Source organism: Mobula hypostoma, chromosome 22 (genome assembly GCF_963921235.1).
Source record: "Mobula hypostoma chromosome 22, sMobHyp1.1, whole genome shotgun sequence".
NCBI classification, from domain to species: Eukaryota; Metazoa; Chordata; class Chondrichthyes; order Myliobatiformes; family Myliobatidae; genus Mobula; species Mobula hypostoma.
This window is the reverse complement of record NC_086118.1, coordinates 38,093,533-38,118,002: the sequence shown is the minus strand read 5'-3', so window position 1 is coordinate 38,118,002 and position 24,470 is coordinate 38,093,533. Positions and strand designations below refer to the sequence as shown.

General features: G+C 41.0%; 1 protein-coding gene across 5 annotated transcripts in view; it reads right to left on the bottom strand.

Annotated features, from left to right (window-relative positions):
• The window catches only part of LOC134360282 (BAH and coiled-coil domain-containing protein 1-like), a 451,521-nt gene that overhangs the window by 175,898 nt on the left and 251,153 nt on the right, over positions 1-24,470 (bottom strand). For 3 of the 5 annotated variants that reach the window (XR_010021300.1, XM_063074459.1, XM_063074458.1), the window contains exons 25-28: positions 11,918-12,046; positions 10,896-11,069; positions 2,961-4,099; positions 394-630 (exon numbers count right to left, since the gene is read on the bottom strand). Coding sequence is in view for 4 of the 5 variants with exons in the window: in XM_063074459.1 (XP_062930529.1) it covers positions 394-630; positions 2,961-4,099; positions 10,896-11,069; positions 11,918-12,046 (1,679 nt within the window). In the remaining variant the exon portion in view is untranslated. The other 2 variants (XM_063074460.1, XM_063074461.1) reach the window with 2 other exon arrangements.

The window sequence follows — 24,470 nt, the reverse complement described above, 5'->3', positions numbered from 1 at the left end:
ACACACACACACACACAAGCACTTGTTTAATTAAATATGAATTAATTAAATAAATGTAAAATTATTTTATATTTGGGAGATGTCACATCTTGAAGGTTTGGTGCACACTCATTTACACACAAATGGAGTAATTAAACAAAAAATAAAAATGTTACACTTGGGAGATGAAGGGTTAACGTTTAGCTAATAGTCCCATGTCATTACAATGAAGACACATACACATGTAGACGTGGTACTGAAGCATTACAATATTTTATTCAGGTCTAAGTGCATCATCACTTGCATCTGACTGAGTGTTTGTGCACTACCAGAAATAATAAATTCAGTTCTTCAAAAAGCTGCTTTTTAAAGAGGAGAATAAAGTGAAAACTTGCAAATGGGATTTTGTCTCACCTTGCCATCGTTGCACTTTTTGCCCAGCTTTGTTTCTTCAGGATGATAAAACCACTTCACTTTAACCACCATGTTGTTTCCCCACGATTCCCACATGCTTTCTATCCGGCCGATGTATGGAAGGTTTGGGCGACCAACAGAGAGAAACACCGCACAATCTCCAATGCAGATTGTCTCCTTTCCCCTCACAATAGCTTTGTAGTAAAGTTTCTTTGCTTTCCCTTTCATACCTCGTCTCTGTGGGAATCAACTAGACTTGGTTAACATATAGATATGGAAACCATTGGAAGCACTCAGCAGGTGAGGTAAGCCTGTGGCTGATGATCTTTCCAGTCTTAGTCTTTTGTACTAGTTTATAATTTACTTCACGTGGTGATAATTTGAACTGGGTGATAGTGACTTGGCTGCCGGCTTTATGTTAGGCATCATATTCTGCTCCTTCAAAAGAAAGGAAAGTGAGGTGAGGTTTAACACAAGCTGTTGGCCTGTTTTTTGACTTCATATACAGAGGTTCATATCACTCTTTGTGGTTCTGGAGGTTGGGACAAGCACAAGCACAGTCATATTCGGTTTCAGGGACAACTCCGAGTTTTCCCAAATGTGCACAGAGAAGGTTTTTACTGGAAAACCCAAGTCTCTGTTTTCACCACGGGAAGTGGGACTGCAGTGAGGCAGACTGAGGAGCATTGATATGCTGACGAATTGATTCTTCAGTTATGAGACTCTATAGTAGGTATCAGACTGTTAGGAAAAGGGGTTAGTAGGTTGAGAATGGTCACAGTCAAATCCAGTCTGGTCCTCATCAGATTACAATAAGTATTGCTTCGGTAAAGGGCTCAAAGTTCGAAGTAAATTTATTATCAATGTGTGTATATATATATGTTACCACATACTAGCCTGAGATTCATTTTCTTGCAGGCATTCACAGTAAATACAAAGAAACACAAGAGAACCAATGAAAAACTGCACAAAATAAAGAGGGGCAATCACCCAGTGTGCAAAAGACAATGAATTGTGCAAATACCAAAAAGAAAAACAAAATTATAAATAAACAAACATTGAGATCATGACTTGTAGAGTCCTTGAAAGTGAGGCCACTCATTGTGGAATTAATTCAGTATTGGGGTGAGTGAAGTTATCCACTCTGGTTCAGGAGCCTGATGTAATAACTGTTGCTGAACCTGGTGGTGTGGGACCCAAGCCTCCTCTACCTCCTTCCTAATGGCAACACCAAGAAGAGGGCACGGCTTGGACGGTGGGGTCCTTGATGATGGATGTTGCTTTCCTGTGACAGCACTCCTTGTAGAAGGCTCAGCAACAATAATCAGGAATAAAATATTTGCCAGACATCCTCCTTCCTATCTTGTGAGCACTGAATACCTAACCAAGCAGAAATTGTGGATCAAAGGATTTACATTTTTAAAGAGGACTCAACAAGGGATCAAATGATGAATTATTGCACTCACATTCAGAGGTTAAAGAAAACAAGAAAATGCTGGGATCAGAGTCTGAAATATTAAGTTTCCCTTTCTCACATGTGCCACGTCACCTGCTGAGTATTTCTAGCATATTTCATTACATTCTGTTATAAGTATGAATTCAGTAATCTTTTATTATATCTGCATTTTCAGTTTTGTTTCAAATTTCTAGCCTCCGCACTACTTAGCTTTTGACTTTCATATTCAGTGGTTTTCTTGGCATTTACTGCCACAACATGAGCTTCATCAATCTAAGGCGAGGACTTAAAATGGATTGCTGCACAGAGGTGAAATCCCTACCTCAAGGGACGGGAAGCAAGGGGAAAGTGTGTTTCTCTGCGGCTCAGTTCTAAAGGTTTGATTTTCGGCTCATTCAAGGACAGTGCTACTGATACAACTGACCCTGTCCCTCTGTCTCCTCAGCAAAGAGACGATGGGGACCAACTTGGAATGAAGATCTGCAGGCTCCTCACAGGTCTGCCTTGGCATATAACAGGGATGGGAAGGGCAGTGTCACAACTCCAACAACCTGAGTTCAACCCTGACTGCTGGAGCTGTTTGTGTGGAGTTTGCCAGCTCCCTCAGTGACTCTCTTAGTTGGGCACGTGGCCAAGTGGTTAAGGCGTTCATCTAGTTACCTCAAGGTCGCTAGTTCGATCCTCAGCTGTGGCAGCGTGTTTGTGCCCTTGAGCAAGGCACTTAATCACACATTGCTCTAGTCTGTGTGAGGAGTGGCGCCCCACACAGACTTCCAATCTCCGCCTTGTAAGGCATGAAAATGCCCGATGCAAGCCTCTCATGGTCTGAGTCGACGTTCCCTCCCTCCCCTCCCCCCTCAGTGACTGCCTGCATTCCCTCCGGATGCTGAACTTTCCCCTCCCAAAGGAATGGGATTTGGGAAGTTACTTGACCTCTGTACAGTAGTCCTATGTGTAGTTGTTCAGGATAATCTGGGGAAAAGAATAAAATGGGATTTGTGTAAATGGGTGCTCGATGGTCAGCACAGACTTGGTGGGCCGAAGGGCCTGTTTCTGTGCTATGTGACTTGTGGGATTAATGACAGCATTAGAAATATCAGTGAAACTGTACCTGTGTTGGCTTCCCAGACCACTTCCACAGCTGCCGTGCTGGGAGAAAAGAGGAGATTTTAGGACGATTCCCCACAGAAGGTAATCTCTGTCTCTTTGATATCTCCTTCACCTTTTGGAGCCGTAGCTCTTCCTGCCTCTTTTGTTTCATCTTATTCGCAGACATCACAGACTTGATTGAGAAGGAGTGTGGGGATATCTTCGTCTCTGCCTGCCGTGGGTCCGAGGAGGCCAGCATTGCGGCTACGGGCCGAGTCATGCAGGTCTGAAGCAAGAGTGTCGAGTCATCATCAGAGCTGTACGACGAATCATCATTGTCCGATGAGCACATGCTAGATGTGGAGGTAGAACCAGATGTTGAAGAGGATGAAGACCCAGAAGATGAAGACAAGACAGACAGCCTAGACATGAACCTTGACGTGACACTCTGCCGGAGGTTTCTATTTTCATCCTCATCGTCCATGTCAGAAAGTGAGCTATGGCTGTCACTGTCGCAATCCATCCCAAACTCTGACTGGCCTGTGTACTCATTCATAGCTAAGCTGATAGGAAGGTTCTGAAGTTGAGCATGTTTTCCTTTTAGAAGCTCCATTCTTCCACTTCGCTCTTTACTTATCAAAGCTGCCTGGGAGTAGGCAGCTTCAGATTTCACTCCAAACTCCTTCTCACTCATCAGCAAGGCTTTTCCGTTTTTTGTTTTAGGAGACATCACTCCTTCGTGATCTAATTTTACAAGGTATTCCGTTTCTGCTTTCCTCTTCCCACCTTTTGGGATTGATATGTCGAGTTTCTCCATCTTCCTGTACTTCAGTGGCTTAGGGTTTGGCATCAGGCTTGGACTACTCCCAAAGGCTCCGAATGTGCTGGCAATGCTGCCGAAAGAGTCGACCTCAAACCCACCACTAAACACTGGAGGTGGGAGGCCATGTAGGGGAAGGAACCGTTCTTTACCCTTCATCCTTCTTGTGCTTCCATTTAACTCAAACAAGTTTTCTAAAACTGCCGTATTCTTGCTGGAGATCTTTTTCTTTGTCTGGACATTCCCTGGCCAATTTATCAGTGTGTTTGACTTTTTACTCAATATGTGTTCCCCTTTCAATAACGTCGATATCTCAGAGTTTGAAATCCCTTTTCCTTTTTCTGAAAGAAAGAATAATCTGTATTATTTGGGAAGAGAGCAAGGTAATGAATCATCTTGCTGTACAAACTAAATTGGTACAAGTTTAAAAATGCATTGGTTACTTGTTCTTTAAAAACGTGTGACCACACATTCACAACCTTTATAGAGAAGTAACTGTTAATCCAGTTACTAAATCCAGAGCTGATGTCTCTTGATAAAAAAAAATCTTGCTACAGTTTCCGTACACCATTTTCTATTCTGCTAATCATTTGGATACAATGTGAGATTTAATATTGTGAGAAATTTAATATTTCATTATGACAATTTGAGAGCTGCATAAGCTCTATAAAGGGGATGTTAAATCATATTCTAGTTTCTTGGCTGCATTTAAAGGAACTAAATTCTATAACATTTGGTATTAGTTAGTCTGAGACTGACTTGTGTTCCATATAGCACTTACTAATGCAAATCTAAATGTGTCCCTGTGGTTATCAGCAGTAAATTTTCTGTGGAGACCAGGACATAACGATTCAAACTACGGAGAAGATAACATACTCGATTCATTCCATGACAATGAATTTTTATGGGCGTACTACCTCCACTTGTCTGCTGCCAAAGCAAAGAATATGCATGGTGTTAGACTTAATGAATAAATGGGTTTAGACTTAGAGAATAGTATAGTGGTGATGTACCTATAAATGACCTTCTTAAACACCATACTTCACCGTATTTAATGATGTTCAAATCACATTTATCAAGTATTCATGTTCCTGGTCATAATATTTTTCAAAAACAGGAGTGAGAACACTGCCAAATTGACAAATTCTTTAATTAGGAGGCAAAACTATTGGAGTTGGACCTGGATAGGACACTACAGCTATTGGGAGCTTTCATCTTGCGAAAAAAAAAATGGAACGGCTCCAGTTAAAATTGCCATTGCCTTGTTCCTGCCTGGAGTTGGCAGGCTTGGTCAAACGCTCTCCTAAACAGATGGCAGAAACTATCCATGAGGGATGAAAACATTCTTTCCAATAGATATATCTAACCTTTCAATAACATCATTGGGATCCAAATACAATTTTAACATGGATGGAACTCGAAAGAAGGGGCCATGACTTTCCAACCAGGCCTTAAAGACGGTGAAGAATAGATTGGAACAAGAGGACCAATAAAGTTACTTGAAAAAGTGTTATTACTTAGCTTTCCATGAGGGAACAGAAGTAATCACAAGGGCATTGACAGAAAACCTTAATTATCCCCCAACTGCCAATTAATCCTCATGTTCGTCCATCTAATTAACTACCGTCACATGGCATTCCAAGATCTCCATGTACCCTTCATTATACTCCCACTCAAATGATCGGTTGACAAGTCGTACAATACTTCAAACCCTATTTCTTGTGCAATAGGTACCTTTGCCACAGGCTCTGCTGATCTGCAACAGAAATCTGGCTCAACAGTTAAAACTGGGACATTTCGAAAATACTGTTTCCTGAGGAGACACTTGTGTAAATATATAACATTAAAAGTACAATTTGAATTGTCACAGTTCAACACAAAGTAAGTAATTTTGACATTCCAAATAATCCACATTTATTTACACTCATTTTTACCCTTTCAATAAAGATTAAAATAAACTTCTTTAACAACAAAAATTCTGGAGCAGGATGCTTAACGTGAATCACAATGGGAGGGAAACACTAAATAATTCGCATGGGATTTTAATATTGTGTTGCAGAATGCACAAAGCGTACACAGCTGCACTTTGGAACTGTCTGTTTTTTTGTGATGTCATTGTAAAAGTGTTTCTATTCTAATTGCCTGACATTATTCATCAAAATCTACTGAAATTTGTTCGTGCCTCAACTCCTGTTACAAGTCTTCAGATGATACCACTGTAGTGGGACTTATCTCAAATAATGATGAATCAAAATACAGGAAAGAAACAGTGTGCTTAATAAGATAGATACATAGAAAATAGGTGCAGGAGTAGGCCATTCGGCCCTTTGAGCCTGCACCGCCATTCAGTATGATCATGGCTGATCATCCAACTCAGAACCCTGTACCTGCCTTCTCGCCATACCCCCTGACCCCTTTAGCCACAAGGGCCACATCTAACTCCCTCTTAAATATAGCCAATGAACTGGCCTCAATTGTTTCCTGTGGCAGAGAATTCCACAGATTCACCACTCTCTGTGTGAAGAAGTTTTTCCTAATCACGGTCCTAAAAGGCTTCTCCTTTATCTTCAAACTGTGACCCCTCATTCTGGAATCCTCAAACTGTGACCCCTCGTTCTGGAAGATGGAGTCATCACAACCACCTTACTCCCAATGTCAGCAAAGTGCAAGGGCCAGTCATTGACGTCAGGAAGGGAAGCACTGTACATGCTCCTATCTACATCAATGGTGTTCAAGTTCCTAGGGGTGAACATCACCGATAGTCAGTCCTGGTCCAACCAAGTTGTCGCCAGAGAAAGGAGAGTTCACCAACGCCTCTACCTCCTCAGGAGGCTAAAGAAAGTGGCATGTCTATGTCAATCCTCAGCACATCACAGAAACCAGCCTCCCCTCCATGAGCTCTATCTATACTACTTGTTGCCTCAGTAAAGCAGCCAGCGTAATCAAATAACCCACCAGCCCAGGATGTTCCCTCTTTTCCCTTCTTCCATCAAGCAGAAGGTACAATCTTCCTGTTAATCCGCCCATAATCGACCTTGTTATGATCTTTCACCTTATTGTGCACCAGCCCTGCAATTTCTCTGTAGTTGATACACTTTGTTCTGTTTTTTGTTATTGTTTTGCTCATCCTGTCTCAATGCACTGTATAATAATTTGATCTGTATGAACAGTATGCAAGGTAAGTTTTTTTACTGCACTTTGGTACATGTGATAATGATTAACCAATGCCCATGCATGCTGACTGTAACTGACAGAATATTTTTCTGTCATTAGGAGTGAAAATATTTTTCACTCCTAATAGCAGTGTTCAATTAAATTCAGTGTTTAGCACTGTAAGTTCTTCAATATTTCAATTTAATTTATTCAGCTGTTTGGACACTAAAAAACCATTTACTGTCTTTGCATATACCTCTCACAGGCAGGGCTGTTACTCTCCCAGTCAGTTTGGCCAGAAGAAGGCACTCTAGAAGTAGCTACTTCCTTTCAAACCAAACAGTTCTTACAGCTTTAATTTAAGTTACAGTTATCTGACTGTTGAAATAGTTATGTGGTATACACAGAGTCAAAGTGAAGCTTAGCAGGTCTCTCTGTGTAAACTGAACACTATTTTTCTCTGCTAGCCAATATAATGAAGCAAGTCATGCAGTGTGCCAGAAGAAAATTTGTTACTTCCTTCCCCACAATGGTTTTGTCAAGTCTGTTGTCTGATTAAATTCCACTCCATTCTAGAAACCCCAGCTTATTTCCAGCCCTTTGCTTACATTAGACGAGTTCCTGTGTGATCTGTTTTGGGCTGGCTGGTAGTAACTTCACAAAATTCAAGAACAGCCAAATTCCAGAATTGCTCAATGGGACGTTACCCAAGTCACAGTCGGCTTTATTTTAACTATATCTATTATGTTTCCGTTCACAACTGAAAAATACAGCACTGTTACAGATTTGTAAATTGTGAATAGTGCAAGACATTTCCCTCTGCAGCTGTACGATCTCAACTTGAACAGGAAAGAAAACTGGATTTTCAAATGAATACAACTTTTTGTTCAGAGGGCTGGGTTACATTTCCCTTCTGGTGGACTTAATAGGAGAATGGATGAAACCCATGTGTCACCTTAGAACTGGGTACATATCTGGACTAAAACATGAAAAATCTCCAGTGAGGCCTCAGACTAGGTTCCGTTTGTTCATTAAGGTACACGCCTTGGATTTCTTGTTCTAAGGTGATGCTCAGTCTGCAATCTCAGAAGGACGAAAGGAACAGGGGTTTTAGGTGAGGAAAAGGAAACTTGTATCACCTTACACAGATGTACAGAGAAGAAGACTCTGGCTGGTATGGAGGCTCCAGTGTACAGGATTGTAGGCTCAGTCAATTCCTTCATGAGCACAAACCTCCCCACCATCAAGGAGCGGTACCTCAACAAGGTGGCATCTATCATTCAGGACTTCCCCTAACCTCTTCTCATTTTGGCCATCAGGGAGGAGGTACAGGAGCCTGAAGACTCAACAGTTTAGGAACAGCTTCCTCCCCTACCCCTGCCATCAGATTTTAGAACAGTCCACAAACCCATGAATACTAGCTCATTGGTTTTTTTTGTGCACTATTTATTTATTTTGTAATTTACAGTAATTTAATGTCTTCACACTTGAATGCTGCTGCAATGCAACAAATTTCATGCCATAAGTCAGTGAATGTAAATCTGATTCTGATTGAACTTACTTGGACTCCAGTGGGCTGGGCTCTGTATTGAAAGTCTGGGCTTTGACTTGAAAGAGTACCTTTGCACCACGACATTATACTTCATCTGGATCAACAGTGATTCTAGTGAAACACCTGTTTCCATTGAGCACAGTATCGGTTGGGATAGAATTTGTAACAAGTAAAATCTCTGTTACAGAGGATCCCTCTAATTAACTATATTTTTTCTGATAAAGTTAAGATTAGCTTTATTTGTCACATGTACAGTGAGACATACAGTGAAATTTGCGTCAATGACCAACATAGTCTGAGGAGATGTGCTGGGGGAAGCCTTGATGTGTCACCACGTGTCCGGCACCAACACAGCATGCCCATGATTTACTAACCCTTCCCAACTCGTACGCCCATAGAATATGGGAAGAAATCGGAGCACCCGGAAGAAACCCATGCGATCGTGAAGAGAATGTAAAATTCCTTACAGACAGTGGGAGAGATTGAATCCCAATTGCCAGTGTCGTTATTAGATCAGATTCAACTTTATTATCAGTGTGCCGAGTACAGATACAAAGCCAATGAAATGCAGTTAGCATCTAACCAGAAATGCAAAGAATAGTGATATTTACAAAACAGCTACGAGTAAAAAGTAAGTGCTACAGCACACAAATATAAAAGTACTGAGACAGTACGAGCCACACTACCGTACCATCCTAGAAAACTGCTGGTGATGGATTTATCATTGCTAAGTTTTAGAATTGGTCTGCAAATTCAATCAATCTGAAACTTTCATAAATCATGCAGCCCAAATGAAGTCATAAGGCCCTGCTGACAAACATTCTAATTGTTCCACTGATTTTATCTAACAACAGCCTAGCCTTGGACACATCAGGTCCCACTGGAAAGACAGATAAACCAGAAATGGTAGTATGATGGTACAGTGTAGAGCCAGGGGCATTCAGAGACCCCAGCATTTACTTGCCAGCAGAGTTGCAGCTTTAACACTGCCTGAAACCAGGCCACAATCCTTAACATTAGTGGCCTCCACCACCTGCATACAGTGACTGATAGGTAGGCCGTCTCTAAAATTCACTGCAGCACCACAGCGATGTGTTTCTGATCATGCCTTCCAAAACTGCAGCTCATATCACGCAGAGTCCAAAGGCGGCATGTACAAGGAAATGCTTCCTGCAAATCTTCCTCTCATTGACATCAGCCTCGCTTGGAAATATACTGTTAGTCCTTCATGGTTACTAAGTACTCTGAATCCATTACTTATCAAACACTGTCGGAATACCTTCACTACAGTGACTAGAGAAGATCAAGGAGGCAGCCCAATCCCCATCTCGGGGACAGTCAGGGATGGATATTAAGTTCAAGTTTAATTATCACTCAACCATACATGGATATCCATGAATACAGCCAAACGAAACAGCACTCCTCCGGGCCAAGGTGCACAAAACACAGTACCATGAGCACAAGGTACATATAGCACATGTAAGTTAACAGTAAACATACAGTAACACAAAAAAATATATAGCCCAAATCCCTGAGAGACATGTCCTGTAAATTGATGGTACATTGGTGTTATTGGCAAGAACAAGCAATACTTGCAGTCCACAAACAAATGCACACATGCATGCAATTCAGCTTATTTTCCACTGAGAGAACAGTGGAGAGCAGCACCTTTGGGAGGGCCAGCCCCTAACCCAGCAAAGATGCCATGCTACATTGCCTCCAGTGTCTCCTCTCCTGGGCTGCTGCGACAGGCAAGCCCGCGGCTTGAGGCCTAGTCCTCACTCCAACTAAGGCCAAGCTGCTCCCCAGCCATCTGTCTCCACAATAAATAAGGGAAACGGACTTTCAGTATCTTACATTACCAATGTCCAACAGGGTCTTAGGATTGCAGAAGAAACATCCAAGACTCCCTGATAAGACTGTACGTCACCTTCAATGCCTTTTTGGAGCAGGCAGCCACACGGTCTGCAGCAAGACCAGCTCCTCCACCAACGACCAGCTCGCTGATGGGGTAAAACTGCAATACTTCAAATTCTTTGTGTCCAGCATTGTCTTACAACCGTAAGAAGGGCAAAAATACTTCTGGTTGGCCTGGGAGAGGCCACTCTGTTGGAACACGCCACCATCTTATCAGATGTCCTTTGCGGGGGCCATCACAGTCCATGGGTGAGTAAAAATAAATGAGTTCCCTGAGTGTTTTTGACAAGAACAAGGCTGTTTGTTTGTCCTGGCTCACCAAAGAAACAAGAGATGTGCTGATGTTCCAAGTTCCTAACAACCAATACTTAAGAGAAATTACTAAGACAAGGGGGTGGGAATGAAACTTCAGTTCCAAAAAATACAGCATTTAGGACCGTCACAGTAACATTTCTGCACAGTGTTAAATCGTCCCGTGCTGAGAATATAATTACTATATTTCAAGATAAACGTACCAGCTTTTCCTTTTAACAAAGTCTTTTTGCCAGATTTTTTGCTCAGATCCGTGGAGTTTGGTCCATCCACAGAGTGATTCTGAGTGCTTGCTACGCCTTCCCGCTTTTCTGTGGGGAATCTCCGAACCCGAAGCCTCCCATTGGATACCAGCAATGCAGGAGAAGGTTCTGTACCTGCAAAAGAATGATCAATGTTAATTGTAAAGTGAAATGTGCTTGCTTAAGTAATAATTAGAGGAATGTAGTGCTTTTGAATTTGGTTCTGTTCCTTTGCCTTTCCTGAAGCTGAAAAAAGGAGCTTAATTAATTGAGAAAGAATCACTGTCCTACCTAATACCCATTATAATCCTTTACAAATTGATAAAACATCACTGACTATCCACAAGGAACCCAACTATACCAACATATTAACCAGCCCAGCACCAACCCTTATCCAACACCCAAAGCCAAATTAACCACCATGTAAACCAATACAAAACTCAAACTAGCCAGCATGTAAACTTTGCAGAAAAACTGATCAGTACTTAAACTACGCCAGCATCTAAAATAACCCAGCAGCCAAATTAATGTACCATGTAACCTTGTACAAAACACAAAGAACCCAGCATATGAATTAAATCTGCATCCAGACTAACCTGAAACCTGTTGTAAACAAACTAGATAACTCATTACCCAAACTAACTCTGCTCTCTTTGTAACTTCTGAGCACCTTGAAACCCAGTATCCAAATTATATTAGAAGTTCAATTATGACATCTTAATAGCTCAGTCTAACACAACCTGGGTTAAAATCTGTAATTTAAAAAACTCTTATCCCAGCAGGTCCCACTGATCAGATCCACTTTCGCAGATCCCTTAGGTGTATATTTCAGAAGCCAGATATGTTTCCTGCTCTGAATAATTCCCCAGTGAGGCCTAAAAGATTGCACCTCATTGCATATCAAGGAGAATAGCCAACTGCGGATATTTAGTGAATGAACTACTATTAAATGGAATGGCCATTTGATCTTGTAGGATACTCACACTGTATCTTATAATCGGGAGGGAGGAGACGGATATTCAACAGAGAAATGTGTCCCACGTCACCATCATCAAACTCAACTGTGACAAAGTCATCTCTGTCCTCGTCTTCTTCATCACTGGAGCTACCTGCTAAACATAAAATACCACAAAATGACTATCATCACATGGAGGATCCAGATACTAAACTATGGTTCTATTGATCCTTAGTTGTCTCACCAGCTGTCTTCGTTTTGGTGGAGTTATATGCACGGCCAACAAGAATGGCAACATTCATCATCATTGAACTATGAACCCATATTAATCTTACATGCTCAGCATTTCAAATTAGTCATGGGAAACAGCCATCTTAAATTGCAGCAGAAGAATTTTTTAACAGTACATACTAAAATTCAGACAAGCAGGTTATTTAAAGCAAAAAATTCTAAACCAGTCTTTACTGAATTGGGGAGAAAGTAGTTTAAGTAAAGATCAGTTCATACATCATGGCGGTTTTCCTGTAACTTAATATTTAATTACTATGCATATAAATATTGAAAATTCCAGGTTGCGAGGTTCTGTCGCAACACCAAAACTGCATTGATCCTGGAGAATACCTGAGGGAAAGAGAAATTTCCTCCATGTACTGTATGTTTAAAAGACTTGTTATTCTTAAAAAAAAGTTCCCATTTCATTGCATATAGCGCACAGAAAAAAAATCTAAGTCTCTCCGGTTGCTGAAGTCTATCTGTGCATATCTCTCTCTGAATTTTGCTGCAAAGCAATTTAAATAAAAACTTTGTTTATAATGGCAATATTTTGCTGTTTTTGGAGACTTGTTTGGTGAAAGCCTTCTCTCAACCAATGTAACTGTAAATAATTATCTAACCATTAGCATACTACTGTTTGGGGGCTTGCCATGTACACGGTGGTTCATGCAGTTCTAACAACACAACTTTGACTACAATTCAGAAGTACTTAATTGGTTGTGAAGCACATTGGACCACACCATGCGGATGAAATGCACCATATAAGCAGTAAGATCTCTTCCTTTCATTGAATCACACAATATAAAATGGCTGATAGAGCATCACAAAATGGATGAAAGTTAACTTGGATACACTGAATTGGTTTGTTGCTTAGCGCCATACAGATTTACAAGTGGTAGTCACCCTTCCGTTGGCTCAGTGGGATTGAAAGCACTCCTGCAAGAGGAATTAAGTATTTAGACCACGCAGGGTAAAGCAGCACTTTTTGATTATTTGATCCGGTTGCTATTGATTGGTGATAAATTTTGTGAAATCCCTAAATCATACTCAATTGATTCCTTCTTGAGTCTGTCATTGTGACTAACTACATACAGCTCAAATAATAAGTGCCATTTTCCAGGTTGCTATATATGAAATGGCTGTATTGAAGCTGCTGTACTGCCACCCATGGATTTAAGTTGTAGCCATGATATAGACACAAAGTAGAAATGATGTACTTTGGTGATGTTTTAATGGGAAGTGATCTATTGCTATGTTGTTCTTCTAGAGTACATTATGTCAATTCCTGCTGACGTCCTTTCCTGCAGAAAATTTCCTTTTAAACACATCTAGGGCCTTCCTGCGTAGTAAAGCAAACTGACATGCTTGAGATATTCAGGTTCACCTTTGGTCAAATAGTTGGGAAAAGATTAAAATTAAAAAGCAGCTATACCTGAAGTTACCGATAGCAACATGAACTGAATTATCAGATAACTTCTAATTAGAAAGAAAGCACAAATTGAACTAATCTCTGAGATGTACAAATACTGTATCAATGGATGAAAATTCATTACAATAATTAATATAATGGAGATCATTTTAGAACTGGGGCAGACTTTATTTGATTACAAAATTTGGATGTCCACACTTCAATTATTTTTTTCCACAAGATACAGAGATTGTTGCTGTTGATGAGCGCCAAAGGACTGGTTTGCATCCAATTCCACCAGCATTAGGCCATCTGTCTTTCTACCAGATGGTTAAACAGATCTGGATCTCAGCAATGACCTTTTATATAAAATGTAGGAGCAGGAATCAAGTACATCGCTTCTTGAGCCAGATCTGCCATTTAATAAATTGCAACTGACCTGTCCTTTTGCTCTACTCTAATTTCCTAACTAATTCCTGTAAGTAATGTAGCTCAAGGATCTATCTCCACCTTCAACATACCAAAAGACTTAGTGAACGCATTGCATCTGCCCTTGTTTAGAGCACAAACTGAAGCAGAGGCATGGCATTGCAGATGTTGGAATTTTATCAGGACTTTAAACTTAAACCTAAGGCCCCTACATAGAGATCAGATAGAAGCTTGGTAATTGGAATTGATAGCTTGATAGAGAGGGCCTAACGCAGGTGATGGGTTCTTTATTTACATATGTAGGAGTCCCCAGTTCTTAGGCAGTTGGAGTGGTGCTTGAATAATAATTCAACTCAATGTTTTTTTCAGGCACCTTTCAAAAGACCAGAACTGGTGCACAAAATTACCCTTGTGCCCACTTCACAAGGAGGAAACTGGCATATGAGGTCGGATTTCCATCCCACTATCCTTCCCAAATGACGCTTCCCAATGGCTAACAGTGTAGTTATTCACTACACAGGCCATTAGATCTATGGACTTGCGGCCTAAGCATCATTCCTAAGGAGAAGAGAAAATATGTTGATAACGGGTGAGCTATTATTTTATAAAGGTAGTCAGGTTCAAAAAAACCCACAAAAACCTGGCTTTGTGTTTCCCATCACCGCCCCCCGCCCCCCCCCCCAAACAAATGCTGATCGATCAACACAGGGTTCCTTCAATGGTTTGTTTCTTGTCTGAACTCTGAATTCAAGCAAAAGTCCTGAGTCAGAGGGAGTTAATAGCATAACTTCCCACTAGGCTTTGATAAATGGCATCTGGATCTTGTACTCCCCAGTCACATTCGACCTTGGAGCTCGTCAGTGACGGATATGACCAGTCTGTTCTCATCTCAAACATTCATACCGCCGGCATTTCTCTCCACTTCACTCCAATATTATCAGCATCCATCACCCCTCTCTCAATGTGAGTAGCAGCATCATTTACACAGCTTGCAATATTCAGCACGCACCACAAATCCATCACCTTAATGGAGTACTAATTCAAATTTAAATGTTTGCGCAGCGTCTGTGGAAGTGGCCTTCGGTAGATAATTATATGATATTGTTTTTCTCTGCTGACAATTGTACCAGAGTCATGTAACTGACCCATGCCTCCCTTATCTCCCAGCAAAATGTTCAACCCAGAGGATTTTCTTTTCTGAGAAATGTCCTCCTTTAACTATGGCTGATTGCATACACACTAATCCACGTGTTCACTGGTTCATGGTCAAGGCCAGTGCCCTGCAGGTGGGTATGATCAGAGAACAGAATCTGAAAAACACCTGTACACAAACCTATCATATAACATATGGGGCAAAAGATCAAGAGTGGGTATTCAGCCCCTCTAGCCTGTTGAACCCTTCTGTAAAGATCATGGACGACTCTACCATTTCATTTTCATTTTCCCAGACCAATTCCCTATTGGTTGATTACCCTCCTCTCAAAAATCTATCCTGTCTAAAAACACCATTTCCAACTGAAGAGCAGTGTTTTGACATCACATTGTAGCAAAGTCTTATACATGGTGCAAACAGTTATTAAAGATAGGCTCCAACTCGTACATTTGTCAAGCAAAATCATTCCTCAGCCCCAGGTTCAGGATGCCTTTCAGGAATAAAAGAATAAAAGGTACAGTGAAGCAGAACTTCTCACCGTATGAATGCTTCATGCACTCAGACGAGAATCCTGCAGGTGTCATTCTATCAGTCATGAATATTTCTACTGAAAGGCACCACTGTCTTTTAGGGGTGGGGAGGTTAAACATTTCAGATTTCCATTAACTTGTGGGTGAAAATGTGCTTGCTGATTTTACATCCAGATGCACCAGCTCAGATCTGTTATCCTCCAGAGGAAAAGGTTCATCTATATCAGACTGATTGTTTCAATCATTTAAAAAAAACTCAGTTGTTTAACACTCATTGGAATATAAATCAAAATTATGCAACCTTGCCCTCTTTAAGGTGTGGTAACTTCTGACAATTTAACACTGCACTTCTGAGGCCAATGTATCTTTTTGGATAAGCGGTTTTACAAATGTGAACACAAGTCCTTCAGAATGGCTCCGTGTAACACTCTCTCCAAGTGAACTATCACATTTGAGTTATTCACTTCATTAGTTTGTTGATTTTTTATTTTAAGTATGCTTTTTTTTAGTGATTTGTACATTCAAGGAATTCAAATTACTTTGCTCCTCCACAGAACATTATCTCATGCCATTAAAGACAAATTCCAGTTTCCCTTTCTCTGATCCAAAGTGAATGACTGTGCATTTATTTATACCACAGTTTTTTCATATTAGAATTTTGTCTACTCAATTAGCCATTGAAACTTGCTGCTTCAAACCATATATTAAGTTGGTTATACCCTTCTGAATCTCTTCTTTAAAATTATTATCTACCTAGTGAAAGGTGTAGGCTTCAATATGGTCCTTAGGGAAGACCACTTCTCATCTCCTGCCAACTCTCTGAAGTAAGAACTCAACCTTGGTTGGACAAGCTAAATATAAATATCACCGTACACCAAATGCTGGAGGAACTCAGCAGGCAGTCGGCATCTGTGGAGAGGATTGAACCATTGACATTGGACTGGCCTCCATCAAGACCGGAAAGTGAAGGATAATCCACGGTTATCTGTGTTATGGATTATATTTAAAATGAATGACACTCAAAGATGGCAAGATTTGACCGTATCTATTATAGCAAGAAATAACCCTCAAAAAGGGGTTATTAGGGAGTCCTATCGATTCAGACAGTGGTGAAAGACGTGCTAAACTAAGGACCCCAAAGCAATCATTTGAGGAGCACAGGCTGAAACCACAACCAAATCATATCACTAATGCTGAGTGGCAGCAGGTCAGGAGTGCCATGGATTCCTGTGTAGATATAATGAAGAAGATATAATTGAAAGCACAGAAGCCAAAAGATGGGTCCAAGAAGCAGATAAGCAGCACCAGTAGAAACAAAATATATATATCAGAGAAGTCACATGTCCTGGATGAGACAGATCTCAGGTAAACATGGACACTAGCAATGGTGACAATACTTGAAAAAGTACCAGAATAGAATTTACACTCTGAATTCAGAGTGCAAGTGAACTTAATGAAAATGGATGGTGTAAACAAGAGAGACAATGGGAAAATGAATACGCTTAAATAGAGCCTGGACCATGACTCCCATTACTCAAGATAGCTTCCACGTATAGGCAATGGAAGATCAAGGCCTGGTCAACCAATGGATCGTAGGTCCTGGTGATATGCTGGTGTCCTGATACAGGAGGACTGCAGTTGGAATGTCTTGCTGGAGCAGACCCCCAAGCTAAATGCTTCAAAAGCAAAGGCAATGGATAGATTCAAAGGTTTTAAAAAAAGTAGATGAGTGAAACATGGTTCAGAAATTGAAAGAGAAGAATGCATATCATGATAAAGGACAGCAAGCAAGAAAAGGCAAGAAGATCAAGAAACCAAAATGGAGATGGTAAGATTGAGTTATGCTATTTGGTAGTATACCAATTAAACTGTATCCACTGAATTCATTAATTAAAATTCATACAGTTGTGTTGATCTGTATGACTTATAATGGTATCAAGTTTAAGAGATACTTTTAATGATGATGTGTACAACTTCTAGTGAAACTAAGAAATTGTGGAGACACAGAAGATTGTTACTGCTGGAATCTGGAACAAAAAGCAAGCTGCTGGAGCAACTTAGCGGGTCAAGTCACACTGGTGGGGGAAATGAAATCAGGAAATTAGTACAGATGCAGGAACTCTACCCAAAGCGTCGACAATACCTCCTCCCTCACACATAATGCCTAACCTGTTGAGCTCCCTGAGCAGTCTGGTTTCTAACTCAGAAATGGTGTTTGGTTAAATGTATAGCTATATATATCTGTAAAGATTTACTTCATACGTTACATGATAGTTTTTTTGGATAACTCTTTATTCGTATGCAGATAGTTGTCAGCAAGGGGTTTCTGATTTTAAGGGGAAGCAATATACATGTGAGTGTGAGAGTACCTTGAAGAACTCTGAGCCATGTGGTTTGACCTTGGCAAATTTTTGTACCAGATTTGTTTGGAATGACTGCTTTCCACAAAGAATGTACTGTTGTTAGCTCTGACTATTGAGTGATGGTACCTTCAGCAACTCCAAAGACACCACAGACACAACAATATGTTAATTTATATTTAAAAAAAAAGACTTGGCCCAACTTGAAGTATTTAAGGCGCTGTTTCCACTTATCATTAATTGAATCAGGACTGTGCTTAGCTCTTTCCAGCTGTTTAAAGGAACAATACTTAAGCCAAGTGCAGCCTGGTTTCCACTCGTGGTTGGTCACACAAGTGAGCTGCAGAGATCCATGCTGGGCCAATTACAGTTTCCTTGATTTAATGAGAATGTAGCCAATATGATTGTGCCTATCAATGTTTGTTAAACTGGTTTGCAAATCTGAATTCCCTCTATTTGACAGATTGATTGAGCTGACTTATAGCTTTTGCTGAAGCCGGTAAAGCAAAGCTGCTACAAAATGGTTCCTGCCGGTTCTGTAGCTGTTCAAATGACACTTCTGACATTCACCATTTGCAAACAAGGGATCCCAATTCTGATGCAAACACTGAAATATGTTTTATTCAGACTAAAAGTGAATAACAACCATTTGTTCTTTACTATTTCCTTACTCAGCTGTAGGCTCGAGTTTGTGCACTTGAAGCATTTTATGACAGCTTGTTCTGCCTTATTTTGGTCCACAGAATGTTTCATGTCTTTTTAAAGTTGGGAAGGAAGGAATGCAAAGGCGGGAGTTAAGATGAAAGTCTGCACAATATTAACAGTGAACACCGACTCAACAGATCAATGTCAACACAATTACCTTTTTTAAAAATCAAATCATTTTTACTGTGCAAATTAAAATCATTGCTGCTGTTATTGGTATAGGCTGCCCAGAGAGTTGTCATTTTGTTTGCGGCTATTATAGTCTACTTCTGTTAATTAAAGGTAATTTTCTTGCTGAAAACAATTTGAGTTGATTGCAGAGGCTGCCTGTGGCGGTAAGACAGGCACTTTGTTTCATAGTGGGACCTAAAGCCCAGTTTTAAAATGTCTCCTGGCTTTCTGAATGGGGCAGCTGCCTGTCCAGCACCGACTCTAGGCCTGGAAAAAACCTCCATTTTTCCATTGCCATTTGGAGTACAGCGGTGGGACAGCTCCATAAAGAGGCATTAAAGAGAGTTTTGGCGTTGATCTCACATGCAAGGAAATGTTTTCCTGTTGAGTCTGCCATTACTTTGCTGTATTGCCCAAGGCTGCACTTTTATTCTTCAGAAAGTATCTGGCCCAAAGATGGGTTCTGGCAGAAACAATAACAATGAAGGTACGATAACATGAATCTTGGGTTGTAAAAGTGATCTAAGTTAGATGCATTGTTGGACTAAGAAACCTTTGGACCAAGCTTGCAAGATTGGTGCTACCTTATGACAACAAAGAATTGAGAAGTGATGGTTTCTGCAAGTTTTCTGGGTAATGTACTACCTAACTATAAAGCAAGATTCTGTACGGTTTTCCAAAGATTGGCCTTACTCCTCAGCTAAACAATTCCAGCAGTAATTGGGACATGTCTCGTACCCAAACATTCAAAGCAGCAGCTAATCTCAGTTTTGGAAGGAGCTGCCTGGCTTTCTTTTCATAAACACGAGAGATTCTACAGATGCAGGAAATCCAGAGTAACAAACACAAAAAGAACTCATCAGGTCAGGCAGTATCTATGGAGAGGAATAAACAGCTGCAGCTTCAGGCCAGATGATGCTTTCATCAGGGCTGATTGGCTTTCTTCTGCTTGCTTTTATGATGTTTTTGTGTCTCTATATGACAAGCAGAGAAATTGTAAACTATATTTTCAAGCTGGGGCCTTTTTGATTTCTAGCTTCACCCTTCAGGTACATTTGGAAGTGGTTATATTTTCATGTTCATGAATGTTTGAGGTTCATGTCTGGCCACACATTTACACAAATGTTAAGACCTGTTTTGTGATATTTAAACCATAATTTAATACTAATACAGAACATGTGAGTGTGCAAATTCAATCATTTGCTTCTGCAAATCATAATTGTAAAATTCTTTTGAATCGTTGCTAGAAGAATACTAGCTTCAACAGGCTAAGAGTTAATTCCAGAATAACATGCGTAATACAACTGTAGGAAGTGTCAATATGGATTGGAGTGATATCCCAGGAATTTAAAGTCAAACAGACCACCTCAAAAACTTCAAAAAAGTATTTATTTATTAATCTCCAGCTCATTCTCCTTGGTACACACAATCAGGAAACTTCTCAATCTTCGTGGAGTTACTCTGGTGAATTTGTGAAAAGCTGTCTGTTAGGATGGCTGAGAGGAGAGTCACAAACAGAACAATTCTGCAACGCAAGATTTATCGCGGGCTGATGGCAACATGAAGTTGCCTTCACCTGGCGTACCTGTGGCTGCTCTCCCGAAAACCTGTTGTGGACTTGCATCTCTAAACGTGGCACAGTTAGACAGCAATCATGCAGCAGCCAGTGCTCCAAAGTTTCTGTCGTGGTCTGGTGATGAGTGGAGCTATCCACTTCATCTGTCTTTGGGAGTGATTGCAACTGACAAAAGGATGAGCACGCTGAAGGTCATGCAGGAGGGTAACTATAATAACGTGTGTGGTTTTGCACATAAACTACATCGTGCTGTCACTTCTGCACCTGATAAACACTGGGCTTCATGCAGCACTCCTGCTGGCACACTTAGCATTTGCAATCATTTCCACAGATCAAAGAAACTGGGGAGCTCTGCGGCAGCTTCATCTCGAACAACGCTCCCCAGCATCCTACACAAAGTGTTCACAGTGGTCCTCATTTTAAATTCCTGAACCAAGTAAAGCCACTCGTTGTTGTCGTGTTTCATGACGCTAAAGTTTCTTGGCAAGGCTCCATGCCTTGCCCTTTCCACCACTGTAACCTTTCTGGTTTAGATCTCAGTGTCTGTGCAGTTCAAGCCCTTCGACCATCCCCAACAATCTTCCAACCAGCCTTTAGCTGCCAGGACCTAAACTCTGAAATACTATCCCTGAAGAGCTTCCTCTCCCTAACTTCCTTCTTCAAGCAGCTCGTAAAACTTAACCCTCTGACATTTGGTACCTCAGCGTTTTAGAACAGCTTCTTCTCCTCTGCCATCAGATTTCTGAAGAGTCCATGAACATTATCTTACCATTCCTCCTTTGCCCTGTTTACTTGTATCTTATTGTAACCTAATAGTAATTTTTTCTGTCTTATACTGCACTGCCAGAAAACAACACATTTTGTGACAAATGTCAGTGATAATATGCCTGATTCTGATTGGTGAGAGGGCTCCTGGTGCATCTTTTCATAACGTTTTGTTTTTGGAGTAATGGTCCTGTCTTACTTCACATTGCTCACAGCTGATCCAGATAGACAGATCTCAATCTCCATGGACTATGCCAAGTTCCATCATCCTATTCACAGGCCAAGGAATTTAGTCACATAGTGTCGCTACATGAACGAAATCAATTTACCCTCACAGCAGAATGCAATTACAGTAGTTTCTGGGTCACATCACACTAAAGTTCAAGCTGATAGTGAATTGCATCTCACTAATAATGAGTTTACCAGATCAGATGCCCACATAATGAAAGGATCCTCAGGTCAGGCCCTGTTAGTGCAGATGCACACAATTAATGCTGACCAGAGACCTTCCAGCCTTAGACAGTGCTCACTGTGGGTTGGAGTGCCTAGGGTGAGATCACCCAGTGGCCAATCACTTCTTTCCGGCCAGGGACAAGTAACTGAAAATGTGCTTCTTCTGGTTTTCATACCTACAAAAATTGCCAGGATAACACAGTTATGGAGAGGGTCTTACACTATGACTGCAGAAGAGACTGTTGACGAGGGAACCTGGATCAAAGAACAATCTGTTGGTAGGTCAGGCAGCAACTGTGGAGGGAAATGGACAGTCGACATTTCGGATTGAGATTATTCATCGAGATTCAAGATCATATCTACACAGATTGCTGGAGGAACTCTGCAGGTCAGGCAGTACTGATGGAAAGGAATAAAGAGCCAATGTTTCAGGCCGAGACCCTTCATCAGGACTCAGCCTGAAACGATGACTCTTTATTCCTCTCCACAGATGCTACCTGACTTGCTGAGTTCCTCCAACATTTTCTGTGTGTTACTCTGAATTTCCATCATCTACAGAATCTCTTGTGTTTGTGATATCTACAGGGTAGGCAATAAAATTTAGTCGTCCTTACTTTAAGAGGTGTACCCTCAGGTGAAGTAATGAATGACTTTCACTCTGTCTAATTGGAGTTAAGAAACCATAGCACTGGAAGTCATGAATATAAAACGTTTAGGAAAAAAAAGCAGGCTGGATTTTGGGAAGTAATTATTTTCAGAGAATCAATGGGCAGAGTGGTCAAAAGATGAACTGACCAACAATCTCACAGAAGGGGGCAAGTTACCAAAAGGATATTCCTTGTTGCAGGGATTTGTGATTACTAAAAGAGCAACCTCTTGGAGTCTTCCGATTTCACCAAGGGAGTCAGAGAATTTCTATAAGTTCCTCCTGAATTAGACATACTTGATTTCTGGCATTATCCTTCGAAGGAAGTGCTTAAGAGTTCAAGTCTAATTGTCATTCAAACCATACACATGTATCCAGCTAAATGAAACAGCGTTGCTCCGAGGCCAAGGTGCAAAACGCAGTACAGACAGTCACACACAGCATTTAGTACACACAGTTACAAAAATCTTAGCACAAGTTAGTGAGTGGCATGGTCTTAAGATTGATCGTGCCTGGGCAGTGAGTCAGGTATTGTACTATGGTCATGATCAGGTGAAAGATGGACCAACTTGAATAAATTCAAGTGCAAAACAGGAAGCCAACAGTGATTTGGATTGCAAATGCAGGGGACGCTATCCCATCATGTTATCAAAGAGGCAGCACTAACCTGAGGATAGGATCATCGTTATGTATTTTACAATGCTGAAAGAGAACTCAGAATGTCTCCAGTGCTGCTTGCACAGGAGGGCATCACTGACCCTTTTACTTTATTGCAATTTGATGTAGCTCCTTCTTCACCTGTGCACTGGGTTCTGCGTATTCTGCACACGGCAAATACCATGTGATCACTTTCACTCTACTGCTGCACGTCTCAGAGAGGGGGTAAAGGGAATGAACAGCAAAACTGCTAAATGTGTGTGTTTTTGTGGAAATAATATTAAATATCTCAGCAAACTAAGCCTCCACTGTATTAACGGAACAGTACAACTTCCCACCCCAGACATAAAAGAACGTTTTTCACTGCATCAAGTTGCAGCTCCACCTTCCAGCTTATTTAGCCGAATCCTTTCAGTGTTCAAGCAAATTATAGTGATTTTACTAATATGTCACAGTGGGGTGCAATGACTTCCCATTTCTACAAAGTACTCTGGCATCTTTCCAAACACTGAACCCATTTACCACATTCCATGTAATTTTCTCAGTGATGTAATTCGTGTCTTTTAGCGAGTGCCAGGCCTCTTTTGTTTCCCTGAGCACACCAGTCCACTGCTTCCAAGCATCTTGCCCTTTCTACCTCCAAGTCTGTTGCTGTAGACACAGCTCAGTGATTGGACTGTGGTGGAAACTTTTTCCAGCTTGGATTGTTGGTGGTTCAGAGATCTACTTAACATAGAAACATACAAAATAGGTGCAGGCGTAGGCCATTAACCATCAGTGCCGGTGAGCAACGTGTGTGAATAATTAAATAATTAAAAGATTTCCATTTCATAGCCTGAAGTTTTCGGACTTCCCTAGGGCTAACCAACACAATAGGCATGGAGAAGCCTGGGAAAAGCAGAAGAACGTGGTAAGCGAGCTAAGAAAGGCCAAGGCTCCCTTGAGACCACCATCAAGAAGATCATGGCCGATCTTGTTACTCAGTTCTGTATTCCTGTCCACTTCTGATTCCCCCAAACAAGCCAAGGATCACAATTCTGAATATACCTAACCAATGAGCATCCGCGGCTCTCTTGCGTCAAGAACTCCAGAGATTTACAGTACTATGGTGAGGTGACCATCTTAATAACACCAGAGCGAAGACTGAACAATAACTGGCACTAGCTTAAATTGTTGTCAGAATGTTGTCTGCCAATTTTTCCACACTTGTTCATCACCAGAGCAAAGAAAAGAGTTGTAGAAATTACTGACTCCACCTACCCTCGCAGTCACCTGTTCAGCAAACTGGCACCAGGGAGATGCAACAAGTCCATCATCACCAGCACGACTCATCGTCTCCAAAGGTTCTTTCCTGTAGTGATCCAACTTCTCAACAAAACTCACACAGGCGTAAGACTCTAACTGTCCCTGTACAACATCCGTTAAATGGTCTTTCCTGTTCTCCTTGTTCTGTTG